Genomic DNA, 10,128 nt, shown 5'->3' with positions numbered 1-10,128 from the left:
GAGACAAACCCATCAGGGGAGTTTTCCACTGATGGGTTCAAGCTTCACGAAAAACGAACGTGGTTGCACTGAAGAATAGCATTAGCTACTCTTTCTAGTGAGGAGGGCCATCGATCCTATACTGAATACAGATAAATATTTTAAACTGATTGTTCCAGTATTTGCATTTAAATCTAATGAGATATGATGACTTTTGCAGGCTCTGCAGCTTGTGTAGCTATTTTCCCTTTGCTTGTGACGCCAGCATTTGAGTTTATTGAAATCATGCATAATGCTGCTTTAAGCATGTTGTCTTGTAATCGTCATGATAGTGATTTTCCATCATGGCTTTCACCTGCCAAGTGCTGTCACAATAGCCGGACCTTTACTGCTTCGCATGGCATTGTAAAATTATTTGGGACAGGGATATTTTGTTAATGATCATCCAACACGGAGCAAGAAACGAGGAGATGTGCATCCAACCACAGCAGTTATCCAGACTGGCGTTTAAGCTTACAATAACTCACGCATATATTTATACAACCTTGGCTGACTGCCCTCACATTACGGGGTTCCTGTTGGGAAACATTCACCTGTGGGGTTTAAAGTCATATGATGGTTATTCAATGATTAGCCCAGGGTGTGGGGACCAAATATCTACGAGCCATAAAAAATGGGATGTGAGAAAGGACATTCTTATGACACAGGCAAAACAGGAAATCTCCATTATGGCCACATGTTATCTAATCACGCTGCGTGGAATTTTAACGTGCATGTATGCGCAATTAACTGATCCACATCCTTGTGTTGTTTCACGGGTGCAACGAGATGATTTTGGGATTGTTGCCAAAAACCTAAATAATGTATACAGATTGGGATGCACTGTAAAGGAAGCACTGACGAGGCCAGCGGGATGTAAACATACACTGCATTATACTGGTGAATACATATTACAAATGAGGATGCACTGACCTGAGTTTGAACTTTGTCCAGTAGAAAACTATATGAAATGTGAAAACACAGAGAAACTTGACTAAAAAGCATCTTTATTAAAGGATTCATTGTTCAAACAACACATAGAACACAAAGGTGATTGTGGAGACACACTGCACAATAAGAATAACACTGATGGCCATTTTAAAGTATAGTTAAAAAAAAAAAAAATGCTGACAGATAGAAAAGCTAAAATTTCACACTGTTCACTGTTTTGGCCAGTGACTTGGCCCCGGACTATTGTTTTCCTCTCCAATTCTCTCTACATATTCTTCTTGTGGACCGTGAACCAGGATGCCAATGCGACTACGAAAGTTGCGTGTTTGTGGATACAGAAGGAAATCATAGATAAGAGATGCCGCTATGCCGCCACACATCGGTGCCAGCCAGTACACCTGGAATGAAAGCAGAAATTAGTTTTGCCTTTGACAAAATGAAATGGATAAGGTGAACTGCTTTTTTTTTTGGATATAAAAGCGTTTTGATAAACGGCTACCCAGTGGTTTTTCATTTTGCCTAGTATCAAAGCCGGCCCAAAGGAACGAGCAGGGTTGATGCCACATCCAGTGAAACTTATCTGTAAATGTAAAAACAAAGCATATCTTTTATAAGTAAATAAATTCATGTGATGGAATAATTTATGTTATAATTTGGGATGGGAACTTCTTATCCATACACAAAGACGACTGCAGGGGCTAATCTTGCATATATCTGTTTATAAAATGCAGTAGCTCTACAGAAAATCTAGTTGAGTTTTAGATGTGCCGGATTGACCGGAATAAACTTTTTTTTTCCTTTAACAGTGTTGTAAATCACTAAGATATTGAAAGCTGTTAACAGCCCAAGAAGCTTCATTGAATTACTTTTGGCACCAGCAACCAAGGCGCCGACTTGTTTATCTGTATCTGTTATGTTTCCAGGCAAACACTCTTTAAAACGGTTATTGCCAGACTTTTATTAAACTTGACACATGTTGCTGACTTGTGTTCGACTCAATGTGACACTTGTGTAGCCGCCTTTGAAACTGTGATTTGCTGAACTCGCTCGCTGAACCCCTGCCACACCACCCTGACGCACATAGAAATACTCTGCAGAATTGTGTAACATAGTGTAGGGAAAATCTTCAATTGTAAACGGAGAGAAACTGTAGACACCCACCAACGCTAACACAGTACAGGATATTTGATTTACAACAACACAGCTGTTTTAAAAATGATCAAGATGCTTAAACACTGAAAAAGGTTCAGGCATTCTTTGACAAATTGTTGCTGTTTATCTAAATGGCACTCTTTTATTCACCCTCAACTTGATATTAAATAACACCCTTTAATGCTCTTCTCTTAGCACAGTTTTATATAAAACTAATGCATGTGTGCCTGATCCTCCTAAGATGACAGATATCAGGACAATGGATCGCAATCAGCCGACTGGCTCCTCATGTAAAAATACACAGATTTTGATTGGGATTTACTTACAGCTGTCAAATGCCCAAGTCCCACTGACAGCCCAATGGCCAGGGGTGCAGAGCCTGTAACATCAGTCCTTCGCTTGTCAGTCACTGCTATGATACACAGAACCAGCTGAAGGGTGGCAAAGAACTCGATGGCAAAACCTGCTCTTACACTGACATTCAGCTGCAAAAGACAACAGCTATTAGTCAACATTAGTCCAACTGGAGTTGGACTTGATTAGACTGAATGTGCTGGTTTATGTTGCGTGAAAACCAAAACGACAAGTGCAACCGCTTACCGCATTAACACCAAGAGATTCTCCAGGCTTATATCCATTCACAATAGCGCTGGCTGCAACTGCCCCAAGCATTTGAGCGAGAATGTAGAACGCACATCTGAGTGCACTGATCTGGCAGTTGACCAGGAGGCCCAGACTGACCGCAGGGTTCAAGTGTGCTCCACTGATGTGCCCCAAACTCTGGGCCAGTGTGGCAATGGCTAGTGCAAAGGCCAACGAGACCTTTACTTCCTGAGCAATCATCTGATTTTTATCATTGCCCAGACCTATTCCAACAATAGAGGATAGGCCAATAAGTATGAACAGTAACATTCCAACAAACTCTGCAGCCACAGCCCTCCAAAATGCCCAACTCTTTACTTCTGTCATCTTTACCCCTTAAGAATCTGTTAAAACATGTAGATGCTTCACTATTTATAGTTTGTGCAGAGGGGAGGAGAAATAATAAAACAGGAAGATGTTGTGCTGTGCAAGATTTCATGTAACACCACAAAGACAAGTGTAGCTTTTCTTTTTATTTGATATAGCAGAATTTGTTTTCACACTGGCTCCTTTGATTATTCTACATCTCCAACATCCTCCAGCAGGGGCTCGGTTTCAGATTCCTGTTCTGGGGCCCGGCAAAGCAAGATTTGTGTTTTTTCTTTGAAGCTCTCGTCACTGGGTGCCAGCACATAATTATACAGAAGCGCTGCCACCACTCCAGCACTCATCGGTCCAGCCCAGTACACCTGAAAAGCCAAAGAAACCACATATGTTACAATCCGAGTGACGTGCAAGCCCAGTGACTTAGACAAAGCTCGCATTTTCAGCTTGTGCATCACCAATACATACCCAGTGATCATTAAAAGCCTGCCGTATAATTGCAGGTCCAAAGGATCGAGCTGGATTGATCCCACATCCTGTATAGGAGATCTGTAACCCATAGAGGAAAACACCACTTGCTTCTCTGGCTGTACATCAGCTGATTACATGGAAGGCTGATTTACAGCCAATTCATTCCAAGCCAATCTATTGTATCAGGCTGCTGCAAGATGGAGAAACCATCTGCCAAATTAATGACAGGGGAAATAAAGGAATGTTTTCATGTACTCACCCCAGCGAGATGTCCAAGCGTTACAGAGAAGCCATATGCCAGAGGTGCAAAGCCGCCAATTTGACGTCTTTTGTCATTGAGTGCGACCACGCACAGGACCATCTGCAGAGTGAGCATGAACTCTATGCCAAAACCTTGAGCTGGGCTGATATCATTTAGCTAGAAATGATAATACCAAGGGGATTAGAGGATTTTTATACCCTGCAGTGCTTTTAACATTGCTTCAGCCATCATTTTAAGCATGCTGCTCAGGTATACAGCCCTTATGTGTTGTCTGATGGCAGAGCTCATCATTTTGCATGACTGCTACAAACAGCTACAATGTGACATTCAGCTACTGCTGAAGACCTAAAGAGTTAAAGTTCTCACTCGAGCAGGCTGAAGGCAATTCTTTAAATGCCACTCAGTCCAAGTACCAAATGTCATTCATTAAGGCTAATATTATTCAGGAAAATTGGAAACTCATGGATTCCACCTTACCTCGTTAACACCAAGTGAATCGTTATGTTCTGCTCTGATACCATACACAATGGCACTGCCAACCACTGCCCCCAACATCTGAGCCAACATGTAGAAGAGGGCTCGGAGAAGACTCATATGACAGCTGGTCACCAGGCCCAGGGTGATGGCAGGATTCAGGTGGGCACCGCTAACGTGACCTATGCACTCGGCTAGCGTGGCGATGGCCAGGCCGAAAGCAAACGCCACTTTGATCTCACGGTCAGGGTTCAAGTCATTTGGATCTCCTACTGCAGCAGAGAGGCCGATGAAGATAAAGATGATCATTCCCAAGCACTCCGCCAGAACTGCCCTCCAAAACGACCACAATTTAATCTCTGACATGGCTACTCAGATAACGTCCAGCGCTAACAATCAGCTTTCAAAGAGCATCTGCGTGCTACAAAATCTGGCAACTCAAATTTTGCTCCACCAGTGGGCCACCTGAAATTGTGAGTGACATTCACAGGCATTTATATGCCTTTGACAAATCAGGCCTAATTAGAAGCAGCTGAGAGATGTGGGTTTCACCCAGTGAGCGTGACCTCCAGGTCTCCTGCTCTGCTCATTGCTTTTCTAGTGTTACTGAAGGAGATGCTACTTATGCTCACTTAAGACACAGCAAACCACAACAGCAGCTCAAAAGATAGGACTTAATTGAATGTATCTGAAAGAAATACAAAAAAGGGTTTAAATAAGCAAAATCTATCAAATGGTACAAAAATATCATGTGCAGCAAGTTGCAGCTTGGAAATTACTATTTTATCCATGTTCGAGTCATTTTTTATTTTTATACATTATTTACATGTATTTTTTATTTAAATACATTACTGCATTAATACAGTAATATAATAAAAAAATTGATGGAACGCTAAGGAGACAATAAATAGGTTGGAGGGTGTAGGTGCTACTGCCATGCTAAACGGGTTTCCCATCTTTCAGTCTACTTGTTTTATTCTGAGCAGGGGCACGCTGCTTTGAACCTAACATCAGTCATTTGCCACTGTGAAGGAAATGGGAGCTTTTGAATTCATGACAAGGAAACCAGCCCCCTGTTCAGCTTTTCAGTGTGAAAGAGCTGGCAGGTTAAAGGGTCACGCTGCTTCTCTTCTTCATCTTTGAAAGAAGGATGAGAAGCCCTTCATAGAACCACATTTTACTTGGGCAACATTGCTCCACACCACATTTTCTTCTTTTTTTTTTTTACTTGCACATCATTCTGATTGATTCTTCTGTTTTTAATGTTGACTTCATTATAAATCAAGCTGTTTTTTTTTCTTTTAAATCTCCATGAACATTAAAATGTTTTTGATTATAAAGAATGTTCACCCAGGAAAGATGCTAGCATGAGTGGGATGACATGGCATTTAATATATAAGAGAATAACACATGGCAGCATTTTAAGATGTAATGAACTGAAGTAAATGCAAACGTGGATACAGGAGGTTATCATTTTTAGTCCTTTTAGCTCTGTGCTTGCAGGCCATATTTTATTTCTTTAAAGATCAGGTCTTTATCTTTTGGCACATGCGTATCTTTAAAGGTACTCCTTGATTCTGTAGTGTGCTGTAGGCCCAACGTCCTCCACAGGCGGTGGTTTACGACTAACAAGATCAGAGCCTAAAAATGTCTCTCTGTGCACATTCTTTATACACATAATAATAATTCTTGTGAAATTTTCAAGTTTAAATGGAGCAAAGTTGTTGTAAATTAATTGACAGTGCTTATAGCCAAATGGCATGAAAAGTTTCTGAAACAGCTGTAGCACTGGACACTTTTTTAGGTACTAGTACTGGGTCGGGCCCCCTTTTGTCATCAGACCTGCGTTAATTCTTCATGGCATAGATTAAAAAAGGTGCTGGAAATATTCCTCAGAGATTTTGGTCCATGTTGACATGCTAGCATCAAGTAGTTGCTGCAGATTTGTCATTTGACAATCCATTAATTGGATTGAGATCTGGTGACTGTGAGGCCATCTGTGTACAGCGAACTCTCTGTCATGTTCAGGAAACCAGTTTGAGATGATTTGAGGTTTGTGACGTGGTGCGTTATCTTTCTGGGAGGAGCCTTTAGAAGATGTGTACGCTGTGATCATCCATCCGGGATGGATATGGTGCGCAGCACTCAGGTAGGCTGTGGTGTTCATCCAAAATGAATTTTCATCACACCATTACACCCACAAAAGCCCGAACCATTGATACAAAGCAGGATGGATCCATGCTTCCATGTTTTTTACAAAACTTCTGTACCTACCTGCCAAAAATTACAGCAGAAATTAAGAATTATCAGTCCAGGAAACATTTTTCTAACCTTCTGCTGTCTAATTTTGGGGGGTCCATGCAAATAGTAGCCTCAGTTTCCTGTTCTTAGCTGACAGGAATGGTAGTGTGGTCTTCTGGTGCTGTAGCCCAAGTCCTTCAAAGTTTGACATGTTATGCATTTGGAAATGCTCTGGCTATTCGCTTCTGACTTCTGACATCAACAAGACATTTCCTTGCAGTGAACTGCCCATTGTCTCTTTTTTGGGACATCCTCTGTAAACCCTAGTTTACAACAGTTTGTGAAATACTCAGACCGGCCCACCTGGCACAAACAACTACGCCCTGTTTAAAGTCACGTAAATCACCTTTCTTCCCCACACCCTGCTGTCTTGTGATTTTTTTCTTATTATACATTTGCATTAACAAGTAGCTGAACATGTTTATCCAACAAAGTGGATATAATTTGCTTTAAACCAGTAGACTGGTCAGAGAGAAACCGGCCTTTCAGATGACCTGTGTTGTTTCTAGCTATGGAGAACCCACCAAAGCTACTCATCATGTGAGCATCGACCCCTCACTCCCCCCGGCACTCAGATGTAATTCAGATACAAGCATATCTTCCCTAAATGTTGTGTTCTATATACCATATACATGAACACATATGAAGATGTAGCCGCTCTAATGAACCCCAGAGAGGATTTATTATGGTGCTTGTGATGAGAGGGAGGCCTCAACCTACTAACTGAGAGATTATAGGATGGACACAGATGATTTAATCAAGCAGAAATGGAAGCAAGTCAAGTATATAATCAATATGTATCCTGGTCTGTTAGGCAGAGTAAAACAGCACTGACAACTTCAAAGGGTTTTCATCCCAGCTGCTTTAAAACAGCTGACAGAACAAAATAAAAGTAAGGTGAATAGAGAAGAAGTGCAACTACATCAAACAGTTTTAAAATAAATTATAAAAAGACAAAATTGTCTTTAAATATGTTTCTGTTTTTTGATGAATTCATCCGCAGGTCCAGACCATGAGACTGAAGCGTCTGTGCATAAAAGACTCTCACTGAGCCTGAGTGTTTTTCCCTAAATAAGGATCCTAATCACAAACAGGCATATCTACATATGACATATTTTCCATCACCACCCTCACCAGCCACAATGATGTTATCTGTTATTGTAGGAGACAGCAGCGAAGCACAGAACAAAGATAGGTTAATCAATAGTACAACTCCAAACCCTTTTATCTGGCTATCAAATATAGATCTGATTCATGCTGGTTATACATTTTAAATTCCTTGTATGTCGATATATCCGTCTGAAGTAAGAGGCACATAGACTTTATGCACAAAGCAGTTGGATGAAGAGATTTTGCTTTAGTTTCTGGGTTGGTTTTTAAAATTGTATTTTCAGGAATGGACTTTGAGAGATTGATTTTCTCTTGTCTAGTGAGTGTGTCAGAAGTCTTATCCTCTTAGCGGTGACCTGTATACGAATCCCTAAATATTAAAAAGCATGCAATGAATGAGTTACTATAGATCCACTGGTCAACAAAACAACCACCATCGTTTCGGTTGATGAAGGGCAGGGCAATCAATACATACATCTTCACTGAACTGAAAGTGTTTTTTTTTCATAGTCAGTGAAATTGGCCTGAACCCAAGCCTGTGTGTGATTGAACTATAGTGCAGGTTTAGGTTGAGAAAAGCTCAAGGAAGAAATGCACTTTGACACGTTAAACCCTGTGCAGCAACTCCCAAATTTGTGTTGCAGAGACCACTTTGTCGCTTTGTGGAGAACACAGCAGAGGCTGAATCCCAGCCTCCTGTGCTGACGCTCAACAGTATGCTGCAGCCAGTAAAAAGGAGCCTTGATTGCTGGATCAAAACTGTCACACGCAATAACAACCTGCCACTGCTTGTGAAAGCACAACCCCGCCATCTGTAAGCAACAACAGTTGGGCAGCGCAAAACACAGGAAAACAGGGGTGTCCGTTTTACTCAGTGTCAAAACTTTGGGTGATTTTCCACACTGGACTCATTTCAGTCAAATGTCTTAAAGTGTCTCCCCTCACAACTTTATCTAAATGTTAAGTGAAAGTGTAAGTTGAACAAGGAAAATCTGTATTCATACGTCACTGCCTGCATGCTTGGGTGTTTGGGCTGCTAGTCTATTCTCTACATCACTTTTGCTTCTCCTCACCACCAAATCTGTTCTGTTGTCGTCACTGTGGCCCAATCCTTTTCTTGCCCGCCTTCTGCGAGCCAATCGGCCTGTCTGCTTTGAAGACCCACATTTGTGCAACTCACTTCCTCCTCATTTCTCCCTCAACTGTCCAAATGCTTCATCTCTGCCACCAGCAGCAACTGGACTCATTTCCTACTTCCTACCATTGTTGGGCTTTGCCCTGCTACATAGCTTCATCAGTCTTCCAAATACTTAATAACACAAACTCTGTATTTCACTAAATCACATTCAGTTCTTTCAAACAACCTTCATTAAAACACAGAGATATCAAACTCATTTCATGGGCACATGCAGCCCGCTTTGATCTTAAAGAAAAGAAGTGCAATTTCCACTTTACATCTCAGTTTTTCTTAATGCTAAAGAAATATTGCTGTAGTAAATGAAAGAAATCTTTTAGCATGAATAAATAAATGTGTAAAATTACAGGAAAAGAAACTGTCGTATTCTGTCTTTCTTTCTTTCTTTTTTGATTCCAAGCTGGGACCTGGAACAAGACTTCCTTTAGCCAAAGTCCACATCGGAGGGAAGACCTGTGGTCTCAGTTAGTCTGCAGCACCAGGCATTCATCCAGGAGAGAGGAATTCATAGGCTGTGTCTAACTTTAAGTCATTATATAATTTTTAGCAGTTCACCTTGTGCTTTACTTTTGGGAGGCGGTTGTAAAAGAAATGACCGGAGGTCAACTTTCATTCTTTTTTTTTTTGTTTATTTGTTGCCTTTTTCAGATTTCTGGAAACTTTAGCTTTAATTAAAATGTAATATCATCAGATGAGATTAAAGCTTTGGGGTATGATGTCAGGTTCTCACTCAGATGTTTTTTTTCCTCTTTTAGTTTATGTTGTTTGACCTTTTTATTCACATTTCACATTTTACCATTCATGATCTGTGAATTGCAGACAACTTTACTCTTATTTGTTTTTTAAATAAAGCCAGGATGCTAAACTAAACCTTTCTGTGCCCCAGGGTTAGTCAGATTGCTCAAAAATTTGTGAAGAAATTTACACAACAAAATAATAATATCAGCTAATGTGGGTCATGCATCATTCTGTGAAAACTAGTTTTAATAATGCAATTATTTTAATTGATGTGCTGCTTACATAGTCCATTTTCACAAATAAGCTTATGTGTAATGAAATCACATGGTCAGCCTGGCAAAGAGCTTTCTGATTTCACGGTGTGTGCAGGAAGATTGCAGAGTAATAGGATATCATCTTTTTTCATAGTCGGTCCTGTATGCATGATAGATTTGTGGTCATCGGACTGCATAGGAAAAATCAAATCCATAGACTGCAATAAAGAACACAA

At 40.7% G+C, this 10,128-nt stretch overlaps 2 protein-coding genes across 2 annotated transcripts; both read right to left on the bottom strand.

The window, feature by feature from the left end:
- Positions 1-1,008: 1,008 nt before the first annotated feature.
- On the bottom strand, positions 1,009-3,121 carry LOC100692125 (aquaporin-1). The gene is made up of 4 exons (XM_003438083.5): positions 2,722-3,121; positions 2,448-2,606; positions 1,469-1,549; positions 1,009-1,367 (listed from the first exon to the last, which is right to left on the bottom strand). The coding sequence occupies exons 1-4, from the start codon at positions 3,088-3,090 to the stop codon at positions 1,179-1,181; spliced, it is 798 nt and encodes a 265-aa protein (XP_003438131.1). The 5' UTR covers positions 3,091-3,121; the 3' UTR covers positions 1,009-1,178.
- A 95-nt stretch (positions 3,122-3,216) lies between these two features.
- LOC100692397 (aquaporin-1) lies at positions 3,217-4,780 on the bottom strand. Its single transcript, XM_003438084.5, has 4 exons — positions 4,298-4,780; positions 3,818-3,976; positions 3,556-3,636; positions 3,217-3,452 (listed from the first exon to the last, which is right to left on the bottom strand). Exons 1-4 carry the CDS (start codon positions 4,658-4,660, stop codon positions 3,279-3,281), a joined length of 777 nt encoding a protein of 258 aa, XP_003438132.1. The 5' UTR covers positions 4,661-4,780; the 3' UTR covers positions 3,217-3,278.
- Positions 4,781-10,128: the final 5,348 nt, after the last annotated feature.

Source organism: Oreochromis niloticus, linkage group LG18 (genome assembly GCF_001858045.2).
Source record: "Oreochromis niloticus isolate F11D_XX linkage group LG18, O_niloticus_UMD_NMBU, whole genome shotgun sequence".
Lineage (NCBI taxonomy): Eukaryota > Metazoa > Chordata > Actinopteri > Cichliformes > Cichlidae > Oreochromis > Oreochromis niloticus.
The sequence above is the reverse complement of the archived record's forward strand: the minus strand, read 5'-3'. Positions and strand labels throughout refer to the sequence as shown.

Coding starts and splice junctions, on each gene's coding strand:
- LOC100692397 (XM_003438084.5), bottom strand. CDS start 4,660: ATGTCAGAGATTAAATTGTGGTCGTTTTGGAGGGCAGTTCTGGCGGAG. Junction 3,977..4,297: donor ATTCACTTGGTGTTAACGAG/GTAAGGTGGAAT, acceptor TATCATTTCTAG/CTAAATGATATCAGCCCAGC. Junction 3,637..3,817: donor CGCTTGGACATCTCGCTGGG/GTGAGTACATGA, acceptor TATGGGTTACAG/ATCTCCTATACAGGATGTGG.
- LOC100692125 (XM_003438083.5), bottom strand. CDS start 3,090: ATGACAGAAGTAAAGAGTTGGGCATTTTGGAGGGCTGTGGCTGCAGAG. Junction 2,607..2,721: donor AATCTCTTGGTGTTAATGCG/GTAAGCGGTTGC, acceptor TGTCTTTTGCAG/CTGAATGTCAGTGTAAGAGC. Junction 1,368..1,468: donor GCAAAATGAAAAACCACTGG/GTAGCCGTTTAT, acceptor CTTTCATTCCAG/GTGTACTGGCTGGCACCGAT.